Below are 24,966 nucleotides of genomic sequence, written 5' to 3' on the forward strand. Positions count from 1 at the left end.
TTATTGCCTGTACCTGCTTTTACATCCATACAGCACTGTATAGTTCCATACTATTGGCGCTCCACCCGGCCTTCCTGGTGCTTCTCCACGTCCAAGGAACAAAAAGCGAAGCGGCCAGGTGGACCAAGACCGGACCGGATCAGACCAGACCAGCACCAGACACCCAAGCCATAACCAAACCGGCTTTTCTGTTACGCGCAAAAGAGTTGATTCCCTCCGGCTAGCCGTTTGTACTGTACTGTACTTGCGTCTGCTCCTTGCTTTCTCTCCAGCTCTTTCGCTCGTCCTTCTCCATCCCCCTTCTTTCGAGTCTCGTTTTGCCCTCGAATCAAAGCCAGAAACTCCCCGGGCCGATTTTCCCAAGGCTGCACGCACTACCCAACTCACCACTCGCTGCGACGTATCGTATCCGCTCCCCCGTCTCCGTCCCGCCCTCTGCAATCGCAGCTCGAGCGAGAGATTGCCAGAGGGGGATCGGGAAGATCCCCACATCTTTTGTGTGTGTTGACGCTTCCCCGGATTTGCTCGCCGTGGCCTATCACCGCCATGTCATCATCGTCGCAAAGCCGGGTCGACGAGATTACCATGTATGTGAAGGCTTTCTTAGATATGATCTGTCTTGTTCTTGTTCTTGTTCTTGTTGTTAGTGGTGATGTGATGATGACACTTTATCAACACCATCCACTGTGTCTTTTTTCGTCTTGGAATTCCCTGCTGACCGCATCTCTCTCGCCCGCAGAGCCTCGAATGAGTATCATGTCTCGTCGTCCTTCTCGGCCGAGGCTGGAGAAGACCGCCGCAAGTCGCAGCGTGTCAATCTCAATGCAAACACAGAGGCCAAGTAAGTAACAAATGTTTCTCCCACCCGTGTCTTTCCCACGTGGTGAGAGGCCCCTCCATTCGTTCATCCCGGAGCCCATCTAATTGCCGATCCCTTTTTTTTTCTCCGTGTCTTAGAATCAAGAACCCACTCGTCGGCATCCCGCGACGAACTCTGCTGGCCGACGTCGACGAATTCTGCCGCTCCAAGAACCTGGAGGACCATCGCGACATCATCCGCAAGGGCGCGCTGGTGGCCCAGGATCCTACCGGCTATGAGGACATCACCGGCCCCGAGGCTCTCAGCCAGGGCGAGATTGATGCCCTCCGCAACGAGGTGCTGCACAAGTGGCGCGTTCCCTGGACCTTGCTCCTGACCGTCGTGACATGTTCCGTCGGTGCCGCCGTCCAGGGCTGGGATCAGACCGGATCCAACGGAGCAAATCTCGACTTCCCGACGGCGTACGGCATCGGCGCCAACACCATCCATGACAAGCTCATCGTCGGCCTGGTCAATGCCGCGCCCTACATCGGCACGTCGTTTCTCGGGTGCTGGCTGTCAGATCCCTTGAATAACCACTTTGGCCGCCGGGGCGCCATCTTTGTGGCTGCCAACTTTTGTCTCTGGCCGGTGATAGCGAGCGCATTCTGCAATTCATGGCCTAGGCTGTTGATATGCCGCCTGTTTATGGGCGTTGGGATGGGCGCAAAGGCATCTACTGGTGAGTCGCCTTTCTTAATCTCTTCCAGTCTTGAATCCAGGCTGTTTCAAATCACATATACGGGCGTATTCAGAAAAAACTGACTTGATACAATGAACAGTGCCCATCTTTGCCGCAGAAAACTCGCCGGCCCCTATCCGAGGCGCACTCGTCATGAGTTGGCAACTGTGGAATGCATTTGGCATCTTTCTTGGGACGTGCGCCAACCTCGCCGTCAGGGGAATTGGCAAAGAAGCGTGGAGATATCAGCTGGGGTCGGCCTTTATCCCCGCTGTGCCGCTCGTCGTCCTCATCTACTTTTGTCCCGAGTCGCCGCGATGGTACATCAAGAAGAATAGATACAGGGATGCCATGCGATCTTTGCTCCGCCTGCGGAACGACCCCGTCCAGGCCGGCCGTGATATTTACTACATTCACGTCCAGCTCGAAGTCGAGGCCGAGTTTATGGGCAATGGCAACTACCTCCGTCGATTCATTGAGCTCTTCACCATCCCCCGAGTCCGCCGCGCAACCTTGGCAGCCCATACGGTCATGATTGCACAGCAAATGTGCGGCATCAACATCATGGCCTTTTACTCGTCTACCGTTTTCCTGGACGCCGGAGCGAGCGCCACTGGGGCGCTCTTGGCCTCGTGGGGGTTTGGCCTGGTCAACTTCTTGTTTGCCTTCCCCGCTGTGTGGACGATTGACACCTTCGGCCGGCGATCTCTGCTCCTATTCACCTTCCCGCAGATGGCGTGGACGCTGCTGGCAGCAGGGCTTTGCAACTTGATACCCGGGCAGGGCGGTCTTCACCTGGGCTTCGTTGCCTTCTTCATTTACCTGTTTGCCGCCTTCTACTCGCCCGGTGAAGGGCCCGTCCCGTTTACATACGCGGCCGAAGTCTTTCCCTTGTCTCACCGTGAGGTAGGCATGGCATTTGCCGTGGCGACCTGTTTTCTCTGGGCAGCCGTGCTGTCCATCACCTTTCCCCTGATGCTTGCTAGGTTGGGCGTCATGGGTTCGTTTGGGCTATATGCGCTCTTTAACATTATTGCCTTGGTCATGATTTTCCTTTGGCTTCCAGAGACGAAGCAACGAACGCTGGAAGAGCTGGATTACATCTTTGCGGTGCCCACTCGCGTCTTTATGAAATATCAAGTCACCAAGACGCTGCCGTGGTGGTGGAAGCGATGGATCCTTCTTCAGAAAAACGCGACCCTCGAACCCTTGTACACACTGGATGTGGCCGAACACGTCGACACAGACGAAGGCGAAGACAAGTTTGAGAATGACAAGGCCAGGGTCGAGCTGAAAGACATGGTTGGCTTCACACCAGCGGCTGTAAACGCCAGATCACTCTCCCCCGAAGCTACACCATGATGTTTCTTTGGGATCCCTTTTTTTTTGCTTCCAAGTCATTTTGATAATATTTTCCCCTTTGCGATTTGCGTTTTTTTTTTTGCTGGTTACTATTGGGCGTTGATTTTTTTTTGGGTTTGGGTTGTTGATTAGCGGGCGCGTGTGTTCATTTTTTCTCGACTCATGATACCACGGAAAGAAACGGACGGGATTGGGATGACTACGGCGCATGTGGGAAGCGATACCCCCCAGTCAAATGTGTTTTTGAAAGCCTTTTGGCATTTTTTTTCTTTCTATTATTTTGTGTTTTGCGCCGAAGCACTGTTTTGGATTGGCGTCGAATATTTGGAATCTTCATCATGAGCGGATTAAGAGTGGATTGATATGGAGATGGGATATATCTTGTTATCTTCATCATGAGCGAATTCAGAGTGGGAAGATATGGAGATGGGAGGGGTCTGTTTGGATGAGCATGGCCATCATTTGAAAATTGTATGTACACATTACGACATTTCACCTAAGACTAGATGACGCATATATACTATAGTATATAGTATGTGAAGAATGAACAGCACAGATAACACCTGTGCCATTTTTGTACAAAGCTTCTCATGTCATCTTTTACCTGCTCACCTGTTTACTTGTTCTGTAGCTCTACGTCATCAACACCTAGCTGTAATGGATCCCACCCATACCAGCTCCCCCATCTTCTCCCAGGAAGGGAAAGCTCTGCGACAAAAAAAAAAGGGCTCCAATCTCGTGCATCTGCCTTTTCTCCGCAGGGGGAACTTGACGGTGATTCGACAGTTCAAGCGGCGCGATCGGGATCTTGGAAGAATTGCTGGTGCCGGGTTCTGCGGAATATACGGAGGTAGTCAAGTAGTCTATAACATAGCTATGTTGCATTCCGTCCCGGTTTCGCGGGGTGGAGCTGAGGAGCTGAGGAGCTGAAAGCAAGGCGATAGATTGTGCGGGTATTAATAGAACGACGATGATGGTGGAAGAACGTCACATTTCGACCCACTGCGGTCCGGCAGATTATTTCGATATGAGATTTGGGGCACGTATATTTTATGTTTGGGATCTTAGGACAAAGCTTGATTCATCTTGATCCATTCATCTGATTTCCATCTCACCGACGATGGAGGTAGTAGTGGGCGGGAACCGCGGGTCCAGCTTCACGATCCGAGGTTGCATGCGCAATGGTTCCGATGATATCATAAGGGATACATCACATTCACCTTCAGCCAAAAAAGCAGCCTCGGCAATCTCCCTCTTTTTGTGAGGGGGAGCACGACCATCATCTGCACTCATGTTTTCTAATTTGAGCCCTTGATGTGCAGCGTTATGACCAGTGCGGATTGGATCGACAGCAGGGGTCGTCACCGAAAAAGAGAGCTGACGGGGCCATCTGAGTCGTTTTTGAGAAATGTCTGGTTGTGATCGGAATATGGGACCATAAAGGGTGAGCAAGATGAGGATCGCAGGGCTTTGATTGGACCGGCGTGAGTGAGCGATACGAGAAAGATAGGACGACGAGAATGCACTGCATCTGCACCATGTAATCTGCAGAGGGAACCATGCGTTGGGCCTGGGATTTACCTTTCTCCCCGCTTTTGGAGGAGGCGGGATGTGGGCAGATACGTAGCGGTAGAGGAGGTGTTTTGTTTCGCCTTGTTTTTCATTTTCTCGCAATTATTGAACTCAGATCGTACTGCGGAGAGCGGGGGGAACGTGGTCCCTGAGATTGTAGACGAAAGTCATCGTATGAGTTCTGCAAGCCGTGAGTCATACCTTTAGATCTATGCGAGAAACGGGCACCCCGGATTGTACTTGATTGCTGTTATGCGCTTCGTTTGATATAGAGCGATAAATGGGACGAGCATGATGCCGTTGAGATGGTGTTTATGCACGTTGACTTGTCGTTAATAAGTCGCGTCCAAGGTGGTGTGCTCTAGCGGGATGGCTCATCAAAGGCTTGATTTAGGCGGTTGTGGGAATGACAGAGACGATCAGCCCTTGGTTTTGGAATGGACAAGAACCACATTCAGTAGACTAGATTGCTAGAGTGAGTACAGGTAGAGAGCGGTGGCGTTGTGGGCGTCAAGATAACGACCGTCCCGCTGTTGGCTGATATGGAGGCGTCGTCTTGTCTCGGGCCGTGTCTGATTCAGTCCGGCCGGTGCAAGGAGAAAAAAAAAAAAAAGGCGTTCAACGTCTCTGGTGCGAACACATGTCAAACTCGGTTGAACAAGGTTTTAGCCGCCGTTTTGTCTTGCGAGTGTAGCGCCAGGAGAGGAGTTTAAGGGGGTGAAAGACGTTTTGCAACCTGTTGTTAGCTCAAGTTCTGGACAATGCCGTCTTGGCTTTAGCAGCCGTGGTGATGGATACCACCCCGTTGTGTTGGTGGAGGCATCGCCGTGGGCACGGAGTAAATACTTGTGGAAAAGTATTTTCTTTTTTCTTTTTTTGCGTCCGTGTGTCTTTCGCTCGCCTTTTGAGTGTCAATTCGGTTCCAGGTCCCAGACAAACAAACTTATCGCCGCGATGGCGGGTGAGGCAAACAGAATAGGGGAATTAAGAGAGCTGAAAAGCAAAGACCATAGTTGGGCATTCTTGAAAAATAGCACCGCATGCAGTCGCAACTCGTATCGGGAGTCCATCTCATTAAAGCTGTGTCTCGTTAGATGGTAGCATTCGGCTTTTTCTTTTGCTCTGCGAAGTTTGCAAAATGCCAGAATCCGCGAGTCCATGACAAGCAGCTCCACTTGGCTGACGTGACCCCATCCGTGTCCAATTTTCAATCCAGTAGCTTCATTAGTCAAGAGATCCATTTTGCAAGAATAGCTGAAGTGAGCAGCAAAGCGACAACCTTGAACCTTGGAAACAAAAGAAAGAAACGTCGCGTGGCCTGTGGTTCGTTCCCACTGTACAGCCTCTCTTTGTGGCAGGGGTTAGGACAGGCTTTGTGTGGTCTGTGAGAGGCGAGAGAAGAGAAGGACGAGGGGGAGCCCTGCTGGTGGACGGATGAACTGCCGGGCTGGGAAACGAGAGGAATTAAAAGAGAAAAAGAAAATAATACGGAAAAGCGGATAAAGAAGATGGAATCGTTTTGAAGCTGGTCCCATAGCTTTTTGATGATCTTTGATATGAGCAAGTTGAGGTTTGCGTGTGCGTGTGGTATCAAAGTTCCTTGCAGACGAGAGCTTTTCTTAGCACTCCTGACGACAGATGTCACTGTACAGCCAAAATGTCACCGGCTGCGACAAGTGTGCGTATCGGTACACGCTTAGCACGGAAGCCTGCGCTGGTATTCGGTACCTCCATGTGCGCCATGCGTGCCGTCCTGCAGCCACCGCGACTAGTACATTTACCTGTTCCTGGCCCTTTGCAGCTGGCCAGGGCCTTGACTGGCAGGACTGGCCCCCCGTAGCTTAGCGGCTGCTCCACTGTGGCCGCCTCGTATGCGGTACCTGGCACGCCTGTGCTCCGCTGCCCAGCGCCCTAGGTACCGCCACCAGCCACTAACAGCACTTCCGTGCGACCTGCAGGTGGTACCGGGTACTTGCAGCGCTGCACTTTCCCGCACTTCCTTGCCCTTTCCAGCACCTTTCCAGCACCAGCCCGCATGTACCTGCAACCTGTGCCGATCGCCCCTTTCATCGGGCCTGCCACGGTCCAGTGAGATCGAGCAAAACCTCCAGCTTGTTTCACCAGTCACCACTCACTCAGTCTGTTCCTTTCCTTCTTTTTTGTCCTTTTAAAGATCGCCTGTTTTTGCAGCTCGATTCCGTTTATCCCCTCTCCACATTTCTACTCCTCCCTTCCACTCGTTTGGACTGATATTTTTTAACCCAACTGACCGGGTCTTCGCTCGTTCTCCTGGTTCACTCATTTTTTATATATCCTGAAACACCCCTAGTGTTCTCGGTACTACTTTGCCTAGCCTCCAATCATCTTTTTACTACGCCCTCTCCCAGCTCCTCTAAGGTCTTGTCAAGACTTCCTCTTGCTCTACCTTTTTGTCTTCCTCTTCCTTTTATTCTTCCCTTTCACGCTCGTCTTTGTTCTGTTTGCCCTTTGCAGACTGTCACTCGCTTCGCCTATCCTAGCTGTTGGCACGGGCCTTTGTTCTGACATTCGCACTGCATTGCGTACTCGATTTCCTCGACGACAGCTTGTGCTTCCTCGTCACCATCAGCTCAATTGTGCATTTCCTGCAAACCTGATTAGCCTGGAGCCGGTCTTCAGCGGCTTCTGCATCCGCGGTATCTGAAACGTCGCGTTCGCCGGTTCTTTTTATGCCCCTGCGGTGGCATTGATTGTCAGTTCATATTAGGTGGTAGCGCAGCATTTTTGCACGCCATCGACTAAACTCGACGTCCTGTGTGGATATCCTCAGCTTTAACCACAGCACCTAAGCTATCCTTGCAATCTTCACAAGAACGAATAGCCTTAGCTTTTCAAGGCATCAAAGTTGTCAATTCGAAACATATCACGGCCTATTTATAGTAGGCAACGCTTGTACTCTGTATAAAACGACGTGCACTGCCCTTCCACCTCTAGGCGTGCACCTGTTGCGGAGTAGGGGAAACTTCACATGGCGCAACGTCAAGCCTCTCGCGCCTCACGAAGCTCTGCTGGATTCATCCCTCTTGACGGAGGCGATCTTCGCGACATGGACAACGGCGGCATCCCCCTCAACCCCTTGACGACGGTCAAGAGTAACGCGTCAACCACAGGAGCCAGGAAGCCCACCATGCAAGCCACCCGCAGCCATGACGAGCACAACGAGAAGCATGGCATGCACCACCGCCATGCTGGCCGTCGACGCAAGATGGATGATGAGAGCCTCAAGCGGAGGCAGACCGGCGACGAGGCCAAGCTCAACGCCATGGGTCGGCTCTATGCCAAGATCGTCGGCTTCTCAGTCATCACGCGATACATGGTCTACGTCGTGCCGGTTGGCATCCTGCTGGCTGTCCCCCTCATTGTACTTCCTCTGACCGGCCACAAGAACGACATCTACCTTGGCAGCCACGACAAAAGCAGAGGCCCTCCTCTGTTCAAGCTCTTCTTGTGGATTCAAATCTCCTGGCTGTCTCTATGGGGTGTCAAAGCCGCCGCCTGGTTTCTCCCTCACGCCTTCATGTTCTTCTGTGGTATCGTCAGTGCTGGCACTCGCAAGTACGCCACCGTCTTGAGCAACCTGACCATTGTCATCTCCATCTTCTTCTGGGGCCTGGCTTCTTGGCTCACCTTCAAGAGCATCTTTGCCCAGGCCTTCTCAGATGGCATTACTTGGGTTGTCAACCTCGAACGTGTCCTCGGCGCCTGCTTCGTCTCCTCCGCTATCCTTCTTGGTGAAAAGGCCATTGTTCAGCTCATCGGTGTGTCTTACCACCAGCGGTCCTTTGACAATCGCATCAAAGACTCCAAGAGGGAAATCCACCTTCTGGGTCTCTTGTATGATGCTTCCCGTACCCTGTTCCCCATGTACTGCCACGAGTTTGCCGAAGAAGACTACATCATCGAAGATAGTATCGAGATGATGCTTAGACGGAAGGCCGGCAAATCCGCCGCCCCTGGCGCCGTGGCCCCTATGAGGATCATCGGAGACGTCGGTCGATTTGGTGACAAGGTGACGTCCGTCTTTGGCAATCTTGCGAGTGAAATCACTGGCAAGCACGTCTTCAACCCCAACTCGGCCCACTCCATCGTCATTGAAGCTCTCGAGAAGAAGCGATCGTCTGAGGCCCTCGCCAGGCGTCTCTGGATGTCCTTTGTCATTGAAGGCAGAGATGCCCTGTTCCCAGACGACGTCGAAGAGGTTCTTGGTCCAGCATACAAGGCGGAAGCAGAAGAGGCCTTTGAGGCCATTGACACTGACGCCAATGGAGATATCAGCCTCGAAGAAATGGTCCGCAAGGTTGTTGAGATGGGCAAGGAAAGAAAGGCAATTGCCGAAGGAATGAAGGATATTGGACAGGCCCTCACAGCATTTGATAAGGTCTTGCTGTTCGTCGTCCTGCTCATCTCCGTCTTCATCTTCTTGTCCTTCTTCAACAGCAGCCTTCTCACCACCATTGCTACCGCCGGTACCGCTCTTTTATCTCTTTCTTTTGTCTTTGCTGTCACCACCCAAGAATTCCTTGGTTCTTGCATCTTTCTATTCGTCAAGCATCCCTATGATGTTGGTGATCGCATCGAGATCTCAGGTACACAGATGCTGGTTGACCGCATTTCCCTCTTGTACACCGTCTTCACACGCACCGACAAGATGCAAGTCTCTCAGGTAAGGACACTAGCCGTCTTCGAATAGGGTATTTATTGGACAAACTAACGTATTTAAACCAGGTCCCAAACATTGTTCTCAATAACCTTTGGATCGAAAACGTGACTCGAAGCAAGGCCATGTCGGAGACCTTCTCCGTTGACGTCTCTTTTGATACCTCATTCGAAGACATCGAACTTCTCCGTAACGAAATGGAGAAATTTGTCCGCTCGCCCGAGAACTCTCGAGACTTCCAGCCCGACTTTGGCATTGGCATCGGCGGTGTCAATAACCTTGACAAGTTGACTCTCAAAATCAGCATTAAGCACAAATCCAACTGGCACAACGACCGTGTTCGGGCTACTCGTCGCTCCAAGTTTATGTGTGCTCTGGCTGTCGCTATGAAGAAGATTCCCATTCTCGCTCCTGGTGGTGGTGGTGAGGCCTTGGGCGGACCCACGAATCCTACATATTCTGTGGCCGTAACCGACCAGTGGGCTGCTGACAGCCGAGACAAGGCGGCCAAGGCAACCGACGCTGGGCGAATGGTCCCTTCGAATGCGGGCCAGACCCCTGAAGAGATTCAACAGTCGGAGAAGAACGCCGTCGCAGCCCTCAACACAAACCGATCTCTCGTCCTCGAGACCTCGGGCATGTGGGACGCTGATGCTCGCTCCATTGCGTCTAGAGATCCATCAGACGAAGTAAGCGCGGGAGATTTGAAAAAGGAGAGCAGCCAGCGTGGTGGCAAACGACGAGCAGGAGAGGGCTTGACCGGCCTTACTCCGATAGACAGCCAGCACTCGACCTTCCCGCAGTCGGGCACCAGTCCAAGAATAAGAACCTTTGACGAAGAAGCTCAGACCGGGATGCCGGGATCTCAGTTTGGCGCTCACCAGGAAGACGGTATCGGCCGCCATTCTAGCTACCGAGGCCCCAGCTTCGACGTGAGCCGCACTGAGGATACCCTCCACCTTTCTCCATCGTTGCATGTCCCCAACCGTGGCGCGAGCGTGGGTCGACGCCAACGAGGATCGTCCACGTCCCATGACGGCCACCAGTAAAACCGCATGAAGCAATACACTTTCCCCTTTTAGATAAAGGGAGACGGATACTCAGCCTTGGAGCAAACACGCTCCGAACGACTTGAAGTATTCTGTTCAGATTGAAGACCTCCTCCCTGGCGATATTTTCACTACGGATGGAGTTGCAAATATTCCATTTCTTTTTCGGTATTAAACGGTCATGTTTTTTGTTGTTTGTTTGAAGAAACACGAAAGCAAAAAAAACAATGTTTGGGACAAGTGGTTTATGATTTGTACTGCGTCAAAAGAGGCCCTGTTGTACGCTACGAGCACAACGAAGGGCGAGCTGGCTATTTCTTTTTCCATCATGGCGGGAGAGGAGGAAAAGCATCAAAAAATGGGAAACTTGGATTGAATTAGACGCGGAATTAAGACGCTGTGAGCCAGTGCTGGCACCGCTATATATATCACGGCATGAATTCTTATACTACATATTAGCTTTTTTAGTTTAGCACCCTCTCTTCTTCTTCTTTGTCTTGTTAGTTTTCACATACACCAATAGATTTGCCGTTATGCCTTGGCAATTTCGCTACGTTTGCACTTTTGATTTGATGGCTAGCTGTATATATTACCATACTCGTCTTACTTTGAGTCTCGGTGGCAGGGCTTACTTGGATGTGCCCCGAGCCTACTGATAGCTTGTCTGGAATAAACCCCGCGGTTGAATATTAATCGGCGTATAAAGAGAAAAGGACTATTACTTCTATCCATTATGCTAAACCGTCTTGATACGAGCTTACCCTTGTATCTTGGGTTATAACGAGAAGCCTAGACCTGGATACATAGATGTCATTACCCCAGCCGATGACTAAGCCCTTGAGTTTAGGAGTTATGCCCAACTTCAGCTCATTTGGTGTTCAACTTTGTTCAACTACGACGTAACCTCTTCAACTTATCCGAAGACTAAGATGAAGCTGTCAAGTGATTGTCACGAAACACGGAAAACGTCTGTCTATTCTCGCGGCGATCCGTTCGTGACTGATTGCTTTTCCGAATCCTGGGGAACCAAGTGCCGCTCTCCTGGCACATCACCGCCTGACTCTTCACATTTTCGCTAACCCATACCGCCTCATATTATACGCAGCTTGACATGGGCATGCTCAGGCCACTTGACGGCACTGGACCACGGTTCCGACTCGCCGACCCCTGGCAATGATTCCCGAAATCCCATGCATCTGTCTGCATGCATAGCGCTGGCACCAGTTGAGCCAAAGCATCCCCGCAAACTTCTCCGCACGGCCAATGGCTCCATCTCCACACAATGGTCTGTGATGGAAGCCCGAGTATTTCCCCAAAAAGCTAGCTGGGGAGCTCTATTTCCTGAATCCGTCCCCACCATCAGCACTGCTCGAGGGCGTTCGGAAAAGGTTGCCTCTGGCTCGCCAAAACGGTTCCAATGGCGAACGTTTGTTGCGAGGACGAAGGCAGAAGCCCACCCGAGCTAGGAAAAACGTGGCGGCCACGATCGAAACAAGAAGTGACGGTGGGAAAGGGGGGGTGGGAAGCATTGGGATCCGAGAACCTGCGGGGGTTGTGTCGTCGAGATGCATGTAACGCTGGCCCTGTGAGGCGAGCCGTCGGGAAAAGGAAACTTTTTTTTTCGGGGGGAGACCCTTTTCTTTAGATATTACCTTTCGTCTCGAAGCTAACACAGACGTGAGTTGCTTCTTGTGGATGTCATTTCTTCAACTACCTGTTGCTGCTACCAAGGGACTATCTTGCAAGCTGTTGATTGTCAATTGCGAGTCTGGCATCTGACTGCGTGTTTTGGTTGATGACCTAAATTTGCAGCGAAAGATTGTCCGATATAGGAGGAACAGTCTCATTACATCTCCAAGCATCTCATTGTCTTTTCTCTTGACTTGTCGCCGCTATAATCACTCTAAACACACATTCACAATGTCGACTACACCAAACGTCACGCAGAAGCCGCCGCAGCAGGTATGCGACAACTGTCGCTTCAGGAAAATGAAGTGCGATCGCGGTCTGCCGTGTAGCAACTGCGTCGTCTCTTCCATTCCTTGTCGATACTTACACACACTTCGGCGCAAAGGGCCAAGGGGAGGCAAAGGCCGTCGACTGTCCCAAATCAGGCAGGGCCTCACAGAACCAGACAAGAACCATTTTGAGGTCAGCACGCCGAGCACACAGATTCAGTTCAACGCCTTGGAAGATTCAAATCGAAGCCGACCTGCCAGCCAGCAAAACCCCCTTCTCGCCCTTGCAACAGCGTCTGGAACGGCGACGGAACATGACAAGCAGAGACTGTCGGTGGCCTTGGCGGCTCATGTGCAGGTGTTTATGAAGCACCTGTTTCCCATTATGCCTGTTGTCAACGACAGGGAGCTGCTGACCGACTCGCTGCGCTTGGATGAGCTCTCTCCATCACGGTATGCCTTTCTCTTGTCTCTCTGCGCCGCGACGCGGATCCAGTTGAAGCTGGACAACGCAGAGGAGTACGACGAGACATCAGTGGGCATCAACACATCACTAGACTCGCCCCTTACGGGTGAGGCTCTGCTCACCGCTGCTGAGCAGGCTCGGCTGCAGTTCAACGTGGTCGATGACCTCAGCCTAGACACGCTGCTGACATCCTTTTTCCTCTTTGCGGGCTATGGAAACCTGGAGAAGCATACCCATGCTTGGTTTTACCTGAACCAGGCCATTTCATTGGCTCTGTCAATAGGCTTACACAGTGAGTCGGCCTACAGCAACCTGGAAGAAAGCGAACGGGAAATCAGGCGGCGGATATTCTGGCTATTGTTTGTGACCGAAAGGTAAGCGTGAATTGATTTGAATCGTTTCATCACAAATTTTGAGGCAGGGAAACTAATTCGCATGCCCCATGGTAGAACATATGCTCTGCAGCACAGGCGGCCGGTGATGCTACGCAACACCATCTCGAAGCCGCAGATTGTCGACTCAGACTGTCCTATTGTCATGCACGATTTCGTAAACCACGTCCGTCTATTCGAGCTGCTGCCTTGTTCTCTCTACGAGTGGCAGCCTCACACCGATGGATGCCAGCCTCAAGGTGTCGCTCTCAGCCATGCCATCAGCAATAAGCTCTCCGCTGTGCAGCCCGCAGAGTCGGTGATGGAGAGCCAGAGATTCGATACACTTGTCACACAACAGTGGCTTCGCGTGTCGATGTGGCGGCTCGCTTTTGGCACCAAGCCGAATCTCGTGTATGGACAGGGCCTCATGCCCGCCCTTGGCTTGCCGTTTGAGGCTGGCAAGTCCATCATGAAGGCCCTGGGGTCCGTGAGCCAGAGCTCAAAGGATTGCCACGGAATCGCAATTGTAAGTTTAGATAGAGAAGCAGTTTCTACGACATAGCAAGTGAACAGGTGCTAACTGAAGAACTTTGCTAGGAACAAAAACTGTTCGATATTGGAATGAGTCTCGCAGACGCATCCATGTCTGCTTCCCCCATGCCCTCTTTCGAATTCGGGCCACAGGACGTTCTCTGCTCTGTTGTCAAGTTCCTGGCCCGTATCCGTGGATGCCAATCTAATCTGCTACCCAAGCTTCTAAAGCACTCGGAGATGATTCTCGGCTTCTCAAATCCCATTGCCAGCATCGACATCCACTGGCCGGCATTGTTGGAGGAGCCTTCAGGAGGAGTGGCGGAGAATGTGGGCGACCTGGCTGCTCAGGGAGACGAATCATCCAGCAGCACAGGCAGCTGGCAGGATACCTGCGATTTGACGATGCTGGAACCTGGCGCGGCGTCGTTTATGGCGTTGGGGTGCGACGAGCCGCCGTTTGACGCGGATCAAGTGCACTTGCCGGGGCAAGTAGAAATTGCATAAAGAGTTTAATTGCCAGCCTGAAATAATTTCTTGGAATCACTTTTTTTTTTCTTGGTTTCTTGGTTTCAATATTTTGGCTTGGGTTTATTGGGTGGCTATGAAAATGTTCTATGAAATATGCCTGTTTAACAGTTCTATGTATATGCCTATGATGCTGCCATGGTTTTCTGTCAAACCATGCCAATCAATCAACAGAGAAATCCCTCTTTTTGGAATCCTCCTTCATTAGCCCCTTCATCTCTTGCTCTCGTGAAGCTCAATTGACCATCCAGCTCCTCCTCAAAGCTCATCCTTCAGAAGGCTCTCTTCAAAGCTCGTCCTTGAGAAGGCTCTTCCTGGTGGTATCCTCTCCGCTGGTGCTCTGCAGCCTAAACACCTTGGCTGCATGTCTCGGCACCCTGGCACTGATGATGCCACCGGCCTCGACGGCGCCAATCCGCTCGCCAAACAGCCGTGGGTCCCGACGGCTCAGGCCCTGGGCATAGGGGAGCTCCGTCGCGTTGTACCAGTCGAGCTTGGTCTGCAGCAGCGAGCGACGAGCGTCCGCATCCTTGGCGTCGAGCAGGGTTTGAGCGTCATGCGAGCTCATGCGAGAGCCGCTGCTACCCCACAGGTCGTGGATGGCCCAGTCCTGCTTGACCTGCGGGGCGGTGCCCACGCCGTCCATGATGAAGACGTCCTCGAGCGAGACGGACATGTCGAGGTCTGTGTCGGCGGCGTTGAGGAAGATGACGACCTGGTCGCCGTTGGCCAGGGGGCCGCTCCAGACGTGCGTTTCACCTACACCGTGGCGGTCCTTGGGAACGTCGAGATTGCGCGAGATGCGCTGGACGGCGCGGCCACGGGGATCCTGGTTGAGGGCAATGATGGCGGGGTTGTTGATAATGGCGAGAGAGGAAGCCGTTAACTTGCGGAGGTCGTTGCCGAGGAGCAGGGGGGACTTGAGCGCCGCCCACATGGAGAAATGGGCTTTGTACTGTTTCCATCCCATGTTAATACAACATTGCATGTAAGTCGGAGTCACAAGAAGAACCATCACGGGATCTCTCCACTTACCTCTTCTTCCGTCATGCCGCCGTGGCCAACTTCCAGCATGTCCAAGTCGTTCCACCCGCCCGGCAGGCCTCGGTCGATGTAGGGAGCCACCTTGTTGATGATGGCCAGGACGGAGCAGTGCGTGCCGGGGGCGATACACGCTGGGTCGGCGGCGTTTGTGCACGAACACAGGTCATCTGGACGGGCGAAAGAGTCGTAAATGTCGCCCGAGATGCGCCAGGAATTGGCAATGGATCCTCCCCACTGCAATGTGACAAGACGTTAGCTGCCTCTTTCTCTCTCATCTTTTCCTGCGTCCTTAGACTGTTCTACAAGTGCAGCTTTTTCGTGACGAAAGCCAAGACAGGGGGGAGGAGACTTACAGTGTGGACGTAGTCCTCGCCCCAGCTGCATAGGCTGTACAGGATGGACCGGCCCGTCTTCTTGAGCGCCTTGGCCATCTCATTGAAGCGGTTAAAGGAGATGAGGGGCGTGCCGAACCGGCCCATATGATAGCAGTTGTCGTACTTGAGGTAGTCGACACCCCAGTCGGCGAAGCTCTGAGCATCGTTTTCTTCGTAATCGAGGGATCCAGCTACATCAAACGATTAGCAACTCCTCGTCAAACCAACACACAATACCAATATCCATATAAGAAAGCACACAATTGCGCAAGACAGAACAGAAAAAAGACAAGGGAAGGATAACAACTCACCATATCGCGCGCATGTCATCTCGCCCGCGCTCGAGTACATCCCAAACAGAAACCCCTGCCCATGCAGCTCCTCCGCCACCGCGCCCATGCCGTCCGGGAACTTGGTGGTGTCCGCGACGAGCTTCCCGTCGGCGTCGCGGCCCGACGACCAGCAGTCGTCTAGCACCACGTACTTGTAGCCCAGGTCCTGCAGCCCGTATTCCGTGAGCAGCTTGGCCGTGTTGGTGAGGAGGGTCGACGAGACGGAGCAGGCAAACGTGTTCCAGTTGTTCTATTGGAGGAGAAACCACACAAAGATCGTCAGCTTTTTGGTTGGTGTGAGTGTGATTCGATTTGCTTCGACTGAGATGTGCCGGGACAGGACGAAAAAAGCATCAGTCACACAAGTAACATACCCATCCCATCTGGGGAGTTCTCGCCAGTCCGTTGTTTACGGCCCGGACGCCGCTCGCAGAGAGGGCCACGAGAAGCCCTTCTTTAGCAGGAAACCTCATCTTGTATCACCAACACACAGGAAACGGTGAATCTGTCTCTTGAAAGGGGAGAAAAGGTATGAAGAGCCGACGGACAAAAACAGAGGAGCGGTTCGTTTTATGTCTGCCGTCTAATATACCTTTTCGGCTCTAACATCAAAAAGAGCAATCCGCCTCTCCCGCCCTAGGACCAGCGATCAGGTCGGAGGAACCGAAACAAGCCACCGATAGCTATTAAAAGAGAAACAAAGTACAAGATGAAGGACAAAAACAAACCGCATAGAGTCCCCCCAAACAATTCTCCTCTCCGTCACCCCTACCCCGTTATCCCATCTCTCGTCCTCTTGCCCCCCCTCCATATTCCCACGGAGGATTAGTCTTGGCTTGGTCCCAGCGGCTATCGTGCCGTTCGTTACGGTCAATTAATCGGGGACGCCTGTGATTCGTGGCAAATGCGATGGTTTATCGATTTCAGACAAATTGGGGTGGGATCCCGTGGGAGTTTACTCGGGAGAAACTGGGGGGTCCACAGATTTAGGTGAGATCTGGTGGGATGAAGATCTTGGCGGCACTGGTGATTGATTTCGCTGAAAAGGGCAATCCGGGGTAAGTTGGCCGAAGGCGACTGACGCTGCAAGGTATTTGGATACACAATCCAAGCATGAATTATTCTTGTTGTGCGTATTATTTGGAAAAAGAGCTGACTGTTTGATGTTTAGAGACGCAAAAAGGCCGGCCCCATGTACTCCGTAGTTTGGGTTGCCGTATCTGGAAATTGCCGTAAGTGGCAATCCCTTCAACTTGATGGATAACGGACATCAACAAGTTGTTTCCATCCAATCCATCATCGCTCATATCATCCATAATCTGAGTGCCTTGTCGGTGTAGCATCTGCCATTCAGCTGCTGCTGTCGTCATTTGCTCTGTCGCTGCCAATATATGTGGTACCGCTGCCATTGTCTGCACCGCTGTCTTCATTGTCTGCCATGTTGATGTAAGCATCTGCGCTGCTCTCGATTTCGTCGCCATCCTTCTTCTCATCGCCATACTTCTCCTCCGGAACCTCCTCCGGAGCCGAGCCAGTCCCTCTCTTTACCCATAGATAAGCTTGGTATGATGTCAATTCACTATCGTGTATGACGGCAGTGCGTGCATGCTCAATCGCTCTCAGTTCATACATTCGTTCGAGGCCAGCTGAATGCCTCGGAAACTCATCCACGAAGCAGAAGCGTGCCAGTGCCGACATGAGTCTTACAGCTTTTGGACAGCCATAAACGCTGCTGCTGCCGCCGCTGCTTTTGCGACGTGTACCTTTGGTGCAGTTTATAAGAACATTTGCCACATTTTGCCATGCCACCCATAATGTCAACGGGCCCCCGGCAAAGATTTCGGTATCAAGACATTCCTGGACGCATTTGTTGAAACAGCTCAGGTTGGGATTATCGTCCCCGACAAATACACAAAAGACGGCACCCATGAGCCTTTTGCACAGCTTCTCCTTGTCATCATCCTTCATCAGCTGCCTCTCATGCAGGGGAGGCAGTGGGCATTGCCTCCGGACTTCGCCGAGACGTTCTTCGAACTATGTGAGAAATTCATCCAGCGAATCAGGGTGCGAAATATGCTTCTCCCATTGAAACTCCTTGTCGTTTCTCCGGGGGTCTTGCCACGGAGGCATCGTTTTCGAGGAGAGAATGCGGAAGCGGAATAAAATACGACGTAATACCTGGATAACTGTTATAAAGAAAAGAAAACAATAATATATCGGCGGATAATTGGATTTGTAAGAAGAGAGCTTGGAGGATGAAGCCTGGACTTGGGAACCCATTCGGCTCCTCGACGGCGGCTTCTCCAGTTAAGCATCATGTTCTATCTATCGGCTGGATACTTTTGCATTTGGTGCAAGGGCAACCCAGGAGCAATCATCTACGCAGCAAGTACGAAGTGGCTCCTAGCAGTTTCCTGGTCGTAGCTACGAGAGTTACCACTGACATGTAAGGTGCAGTGCAGCTTCATTCTTCACAATCTCCGACTAAAGTTTACTGCGATGAACAGGTATATAATTATCATAATACGTAATTAGCTAATCTCAACTACAGAGTCGTCCCCCGGACAGATTTGGCCTGTAAACATGACCAAAACTGGCTCCTTATTAGCAAACAATCCTCTCCCCCCCCCCCCCCCCCCCCCCCCTTATGGCAGAGCATCGTTCTGGAAGGCATCAATCTTGTAGCTGGCAAACTTCCTTGCTGGAACGTTGCGGGCAAACAAAATGTCCAGCTCTTCATATGTCCGGTCCTTGGACTCTGGCAACCGGAAATAAGCCCAAACAAAGGTGACGAATGCAGTGCCGCCCCAGACGAAGCCAGTGTAGCCCTTGAGGTTCCACTGCGTCGGGTTCATGAAATATGGCTGCAAGACACCGGCGACGATACCAGTGACAGCGTACGCATTACGAGCTAGACAGACCGTCTTTTGACGAAGGCGCGTCGAGCCAAGTTCTGCCGGAAGAGCCCAACCGAGCTGACCGGCTGATAGCTGGAAGACAAAGGTCCACACCAATGTCAAGATGGCCTGGGCCAAGCCGACGTGGTGGTTGCTTGTTTTAGCGTTGAGGCCGCCAATGATGATGAGGATAGCCGACATGACGCCCATGCCAACAACATATGTCGTACGACGTCCGAAGTAAGGCATAATGAGGACCCAAGACACGATGGTGCCAAACAGAGCCATGCCGTTTCCACCGACACCGAGGTGATAGGTCTGTTCTGTGGTGAGACCAACCTGCTGGAAAAAGTAGGTTGAGTTGTAGGCAAAGTTGATACCGGAAAGGACCTGACCGGCAAACACCATGCAGGCAATCTCAGTTCGGCGAAGCTCAAAGCCCTTAAAGCAATCCCAGTACGATGTGCCGACAGAAAGCTGTTCTTCTAGGTTATTGGTGTAGATAATCAAGTTGAGACTCTCCTGTAGCTCTTCCTCGGAGGGATTTGATCGGAGCTTTCGCAACGACTCCTTGGCCTCTTCGTGGCGGCCCTGACGAACGAGATGCCAAGGGGTATCAGGTGCAAACCAGATAATGGGGAACAAGATCACGGGCCAAACCCACTGGACGGCAAAAGGAATCCGATAAGACCACTCAGTCGTATTGTTGACGAGGCCAGCGAAGATACCGGCCGAGATAAGCTGACCAATGATAAAGCACATGTTGGTCCAGCTGGTCAAGTACACACGCAAAGTCATTGGTAGGACTTCGGAAGCATATGCCGGCGCGGTTGTGGCAAAGATGCCCCACGGCAGGCCACACAGCAACTCGCCGACAAGCAGGACTTTTGTGTTTGGCGCAAAGAAGACAATGAAGACGAAAGCGCTCATGGTAGCCAAGGAGCCCAGAATAACTTTAACGTGACCGAATCTGAGAACGAGATAGCCATTGAGAAGAGTACCGAAGAAGGAGCCGACGTTGGAAGCATTGCCTAAACCAGCCTGCCAGGGGGCTGAGAGCTGATAATTGTTGGTTGCCTCGTTAAAGTGGCCGTATTTCTTAGCGAATTCGGGGTAGGCGTAGAAGTTGCTCAAGAGGTTTGTATCATAACCCTCCATAATGACACAGGCAGACACAACTAGGCACCAGAAGATGGCCTTGGGATAGAGGCGCAGAGCCTTGAGAGGATGCAGGTTGTGCTCGGCCTCGGCACCCTGCTTGGCCTTGTCAGCAACCTCATTGATGGCGAGCTTCTCATTGGGCTCAATGGGAAGATCTTCCGCGTGGGCCACGGCCAGTGATTTCTCCATGGCTCCTCTTGATGGTGGAGATTTGAAGATCAAGAGAACAGCCTCCAACAGAGATGGCAAAAGAGGGAGGAGAAGGGGGTGTTATCAAGTGAAGAATTGTCCGTAAGAGAGACTCGAGACAAATCCGTGCTTGTCTTGACTCCTGTCTCACTCTTCCTGGCTCTCGGTCAACTTCCTTTGAAAAATGACACCCCAACGAGCCTATTTTATAGTTATTCCAGCTTCTTCTCTTTCCCCTCCATCCAGCCCAATAACGACTAGACGCCTTCAAAGAGTCCCTATCATGCTGTTGACAAACTCTTGGCCTCGTCGAAATAGCTTGCAAGGGTGGACTCGGCTCATCTTCTTCACCCCGCAATTGGCTATTCCCTACAAGGGTAGACTTAGCCTTACAAGCCTCCCCGGACTTTGTGTTTTTGGCGGCGGTATTGAGGCGCTGTGGTTTTACAGGCAAAAGTATCAATGCCCGATAATTTCCCCTTTTGGGTAATGTGAAAACGGGCGCGGGGCTGGAAGCAAGGAAGAGGCAAATACTTTGGCGACATTTGCAGGTTGACAGGGGTATTTGCAGAGGGGGACTGAGATGAGAATGATGAAGAAAGCATCTCGCCCTGGCTTCAGGTCGCCTGACGCTCCCAGATGTCTCGTGTCATCATGCGACGTTTGTCTTCTGTGGGCTCCACGAGCCAAAATTTGGCTATTGATGGTCTGCTTCGGATGTGTCGCCGAACCTCGACTGGATTGGGTATGATGGCAGCGAGCCTGGAGAGACATCACCCCCCTCTCTCTAGGAGCTGTAGAATGGCGACATAGGATAGCTCCGGGCTCAGTAATTTCTCGGGGTATCTCGCGGACATGTAGGCGATGGTGTTCGTTCCCCGGGAGTGACCCCTTTTGGAATCGTACTTAACAATTCGACTGCAGTAGTTGCTCTCGTTAAACTGATGATCCTTTTGCATAGGCATCGAGAGAAATCCAGACTGTTGGTGCGATGGACTCCAAAGTCACGGCCGCAACCGTTCAGGCGACGGTGCTAAATGCCCTGTCCGGGGTCTTTGCCCAAGGCATTCTGGCATATCGCAGGGGGGTTAGTAAACAGCCCCGTGGTCTGAATGATTCGCCGTTGGTTGATATGCTGACACGAAACTGCGCTTGCATGCAGACTTTCGATGGGGTTGATCTCTCTTCCATCTTGCGCTTCATAGTGTACACGGTGCTCACAACACCTCCTAACTATAGGTGGCAGGAGTTCCTAGAGCAGACGTTTCCAACCACGACAGAGGAAAAAGAAGACAAGTCTGTCAAAGACAAGCAAGTCCAAGATGCTGTGACAGGAACTGGCGGTAAGCTGAACATTGCCAACACGGCGGCCAAGTTCATCCTGGATCAAGCCCTTGGAGCACCAGTCAACACGCTCATGTTCATCTGCCTCATGGGCCACATGAACCTTCAAAGCTTTAACAACATCCTGAGCAGTGTCATCAGTGTGAGTAACTGAAGCTATCTCTTCGCCAGCTGTTGATAGAACCCTGAAGAGGCTGACCCAGAGTTGTAGGATTTCTGGCCCATGTTGTTCGCAGGCTATCGAGTGTGGCCGATCGTCTGTTTATTGAACTTGGTTGTCGTACCGTTTGACTACCGGCAGCTTGTTGGCAGCATTGCTGGCCTTGGATGGGGAGTATTCCTCAGCCTCAACCAGATAAAGTAGAGGATGACCGAAGGGAGGAGAGCAGATGAGACGAGACGGAAGAACGACTTAGAAGGTATGGGAAGGAGAATCAGAGAGAAGGAGACAGAGCTCGCTACACTGAGCTCTAGCCATGGCAGCAAAGGTGCCTCGTCAACAGATTTGTGCCCCTCGAAAGGAGGTAACCTTGGGATTTTGCAATTAACAGCTGACTCCTCGGGTAGACGAACAAGAGAGAATAGTTCGTCTTGTCTCGTTGTTACTTGATATCCTAAACGGAGTCGACGTTTGCAAAGCCATACCTTCACGGAAGGATAACCGTCATCGGGTGACCCAGCACTTTAGCCGGCAAACCGTCTTCTTCGACCTTTTCCGTCGCCCAACTCTTTTCCGTCTTGGACCTCTCCACCTTTTCCGCCTCCTCGTTCTAGATAGCTTCAATTGTCCCCGTAGTTCAAAATACTAGAACTGGTATTTCCGTCGGCTGGAAGTTGCGCTTCGTCCTCAATACGGAGTTCGGCCAAGCTTTTTTCGAATGTAGTTTCTTCGCCAAGTTCCGTTTTATACCCCAGACGGGGTTGTAAATCCCCCGCGATCGCAACACAGGGGTAAAGCATCTCCGCATCGAACCCCAGAAGATCCCCATACTTTGCATTAGATCGGTGTAACCCCCAAGTACGTAACTGTCGTAGTGTGTCTGGTCATTTCTGCTGACAGAGCCAAGGAACAAAATAGGTAACGGCATTATTACAATACCGAGTATTGCATCTCTCGTCTTCGGTAAGCCTTGGCAGAGAGCGCCAGAAGCCGAGCAATCCTCCGCCGCAAATGGCGGGGAGTATACCGCCGGGTTGCCTAATTGTCCCGGTCAAGAGGTATCCGGAAGAATTCATCAATGACGAGAGAATAACAATGGATAGTATGTAGGCAAAATTGATATAAAATGGCCGTGTAGAAGCTTGATTGAGTGCCATTGACCCAACTGCAACCCTTCACTTCCAGAGCTGCAAGCTAGTCGATCCGAAGTGTCTCTGCTTGACGTCCTAGGAGTTCCTTGTGCCTTCTTTTTCTTATACTCAGTTTCGGGATAAGATCAGCCATGACAGGTCGTTTGCTTTCGGCGCTCGTGCTCGGCTTGGGTGTGACAGGTACTGTTGCAGCTCCCAATGCCAAACGGACGTCTAGCCATGGTCATCAGTTGAAGATCATCTCCTACAAGGAGACACCCAATGGCTTCCGCAGCTCCGCCCGCGGATGGAACTCATTCGGCATCCAGGCAAACCCTCTGACTCTCCCCAGCTTCAAGTTTGACCAGGAGCATGTCATTGAGCAGTGCGACCACCTTGTTGGCCTCCCTGGATATGACACCTGCAGCTTGGACTCGGGTTGGTCTGTTGGAGATCACGGCGATGAATACGGCCGTATCCTCTACGACAACACCACCTTCAACATCCCCGCCTTGGCAGACCATCTTCACAGCAAAGGCCTGAAGTTGGGTGTGTACATTGTACCCGGTGCCTTCTTGGAAGATGTGAACAAGACCATCATTCACACAAACACTAAGATTGGTGATGTTTGCCACGGTAACGAAGGCCTTATCCGATGCATCTTCGACTACACACGGCATGAGACACAGCTGTGGCACAACTCCTGTGCTGATCAGTTTGCTAAGTGGTAAGTTTCAAAGTGGTTACTCTCGTGCCAATAAGATATTTGCTCACAACGGCATTAGGAAAGTCGATTTCGTCAAACTGGACTTTGTCACCCCTGGATCGCCCGACAATGGTCAGATGCTCCCTCCTGATGGAAGTGGCTCCGTCATTGCATGGCACAAGGCCATTCAGCAGTCCGGCCGCAAGATGCGCCTGGACATCTCCTGGAAGCTTGACCGGACTCAGAAGTTCTTTAACATCTGGAACTCCAATGCCGACTCCATGAGAACCGACCAGGATCTCAACAACAGCCAGCAACCTACCTTTGTGTCATGGGAGGTAGTTCAGCGAGCCTTTGACAACTATCGTCAATGGATCATTGCTGGTCTGGAGTTCTTTGACCACCTGAACATCTATCCCGATATGGATAACCTTCTTGTCGGTAACAACGCCACCATCACCGGAATCACGGACGCACAGCGACAGACGGTCATGACACACTACATCGGAGCGGGCGCCAACCTCATTATCGGCTCTGACCTCACCCATCTCGACAAATTTGGCCGGAATTTGCTCACCAACAAGGCGGCTCACAACGTTGCCGACTTCACTGCACAGTACCCCATGCAGCCCCGCAACCCCGGCACGGGAGGACAGGATGCCAAGCAGCTGCAGGCCTGGATCGCAGGCCCTGCGCCAAACGGAAAGGCCGTTGTTGTCCTCGCCAACTACGGACCCGATCTCGGCCAGGGTGGATTCAACGGCACCAGCACCGGTGACGAGTGGGTTTCGGCTTCATGGGAGGACCTGGGCATCAAGGGAACCTATAGCGTCCACGATGTCTGGAACAACAAGAACCTGGGCAAGCAGAAGAGCGGCGTCAAGGCGAAGCTGGGACCTGGCGAGAGCGTCCTGTTGACTCTGACTCGGGCATAGAGGTCGATGATTTTCGGTTCATTAGGTGAACAAAAGCCTGATTGAACATGTATTCGCAAATTAGATAGCTAGAGAAATAAAAAAGACATGTTAATGCAGTACCTCTGAAACGTCATCTGCATCCCGTAAGCTGTGCTGTCAACATCTGCATCTCAGAAACCGCCCCCACGGCATGTCTAACCAGGTGCTGCAGGGTAGCCCAACATGCGTGGCACTGTCAAGGATTTGATCTGCAGCATGTCTCACACCCGCATTTGCAGATAGAGAGAGACATGCATGTCGATAGTCCAGCCAGTGGTAATAATAGGAGAGCTCCAAGCGATATCCTCTTTCAGGCCTCAACACTTGCATTAGGGAAGCTTGTTAGTCTCGGAGAGCCACTGGGACTAGCCCACGAGGGCCATGACACGCATTGATGAATCCCGGTGCTGATGAAGACGAAACACATGGCCGGACATGACATGATGAGGGAAAAGCGCCGGACATTCATGCATATCTTGGGCATGATTCAACGTTGTGAGTGCCTTAGTCGTACATACCCCGTACCCTGTAGTACCTTAGATGAAGCAAACAATGAAATGGACGAATCAGCTCACAGAATATCAGACGGAACACGG

At 51.9% G+C, this 24,966-nt stretch overlaps 8 protein-coding genes across 8 annotated transcripts; 5 read left to right on the top strand and 3 right to left on the bottom strand.

Annotated features, from left to right (window-relative positions):
- Window positions 1-546: 546 nt before the first annotated feature.
- Window positions 547-2,903, top strand: T069G_08426 (sugar transporter domain-containing protein; the record flags this gene model as incomplete). Its single annotated transcript, XM_056175636.1, has 4 exons — window positions 547-587; window positions 740-841; window positions 958-1,541; window positions 1,642-2,903. 4 exons carry the CDS (start codon window positions 547-549, stop codon window positions 2,901-2,903), a joined length of 1,989 nt encoding a protein of 662 aa, XP_056026585.1.
- A 4,579-nt stretch (window positions 2,904-7,482) lies between these two features.
- T069G_08427 (mechanosensitive ion channel domain-containing protein) lies at window positions 7,483-10,220 on the top strand (the record flags this gene model as incomplete). Its single annotated transcript, XM_056175637.1, has 2 exons — window positions 7,483-9,177; window positions 9,240-10,220. The coding sequence occupies 2 exons, from the start codon at window positions 7,483-7,485 to the stop codon at window positions 10,218-10,220; spliced, it is 2,676 nt and encodes an 891-aa protein (XP_056026586.1).
- A 1,920-nt stretch (window positions 10,221-12,140) lies between these two features.
- Window positions 12,141-14,056, top strand: T069G_08428 (fungal specific transcription factor domain-containing protein; the record flags this gene model as incomplete). The annotated part of the gene is made up of 3 exons (XM_056175638.1): window positions 12,141-13,018; window positions 13,094-13,544; window positions 13,616-14,056. The coding sequence occupies 3 exons, from the start codon at window positions 12,141-12,143 to the stop codon at window positions 14,054-14,056; spliced, it is 1,770 nt and encodes a 589-aa protein (XP_056026587.1).
- Window positions 14,057-14,363: 307 nt separating this feature from the next.
- T069G_08429 (alpha galactosidase A domain-containing protein) lies at window positions 14,364-16,300 on the bottom strand (the record flags this gene model as incomplete). The annotated part of the gene is made up of 6 exons (XM_056175639.1): window positions 14,364-15,032; window positions 15,113-15,252; window positions 15,319-15,355; window positions 15,475-15,686; window positions 15,807-16,077; window positions 16,202-16,300. The coding sequence occupies 6 exons, from the start codon at window positions 16,298-16,300 to the stop codon at window positions 14,364-14,366; spliced, it is 1,428 nt and encodes a 475-aa protein (XP_056026588.1).
- Window positions 16,301-17,177: 877 nt separating this feature from the next.
- T069G_08430 (uncharacterized protein) lies at window positions 17,178-17,795 on the bottom strand (the record flags this gene model as incomplete). Its single annotated transcript, XM_056175640.1, has 1 exon — window positions 17,178-17,795. The coding sequence occupies one exon, from the start codon at window positions 17,793-17,795 to the stop codon at window positions 17,178-17,180; it is 618 nt and encodes a 205-aa protein (XP_056026589.1).
- Window positions 17,796-18,472: 677 nt separating this feature from the next.
- T069G_08431 (sugar transporter domain-containing protein) lies at window positions 18,473-20,074 on the bottom strand (the record flags this gene model as incomplete). Its single annotated transcript, XM_056175641.1, has 3 exons — window positions 18,473-18,738; window positions 18,799-19,315; window positions 19,376-20,074. 3 exons carry the CDS (start codon window positions 20,072-20,074, stop codon window positions 18,473-18,475), a joined length of 1,482 nt encoding a protein of 493 aa, XP_056026590.1.
- A 991-nt stretch (window positions 20,075-21,065) lies between these two features.
- T069G_08432 (mpv17 / PMP22 family domain-containing protein) lies at window positions 21,066-21,782 on the top strand (the record flags this gene model as incomplete). Its single annotated transcript, XM_056175642.1, has 3 exons — window positions 21,066-21,161; window positions 21,237-21,560; window positions 21,630-21,782. The coding sequence occupies 3 exons, from the start codon at window positions 21,066-21,068 to the stop codon at window positions 21,780-21,782; spliced, it is 573 nt and encodes a 190-aa protein (XP_056026591.1).
- Window positions 21,783-22,860: 1,078 nt separating this feature from the next.
- On the top strand, window positions 22,861-24,349 carry T069G_08433 (alpha galactosidase A domain-containing protein; the record flags this gene model as incomplete). Its single annotated transcript, XM_056175643.1, has 2 exons — window positions 22,861-23,435; window positions 23,494-24,349. The coding sequence occupies 2 exons, from the start codon at window positions 22,861-22,863 to the stop codon at window positions 24,347-24,349; spliced, it is 1,431 nt and encodes a 476-aa protein (XP_056026592.1).
- Between the last annotated feature and the right edge of the window lie 617 nt (window positions 24,350-24,966).

Source organism: Trichoderma breve, chromosome 5 (genome assembly GCF_028502605.1).
Source record: "Trichoderma breve strain T069 chromosome 5, whole genome shotgun sequence".
In the NCBI taxonomy this organism is placed as follows: Eukaryota; Fungi; Ascomycota; class Sordariomycetes; order Hypocreales; family Hypocreaceae; genus Trichoderma; species Trichoderma breve.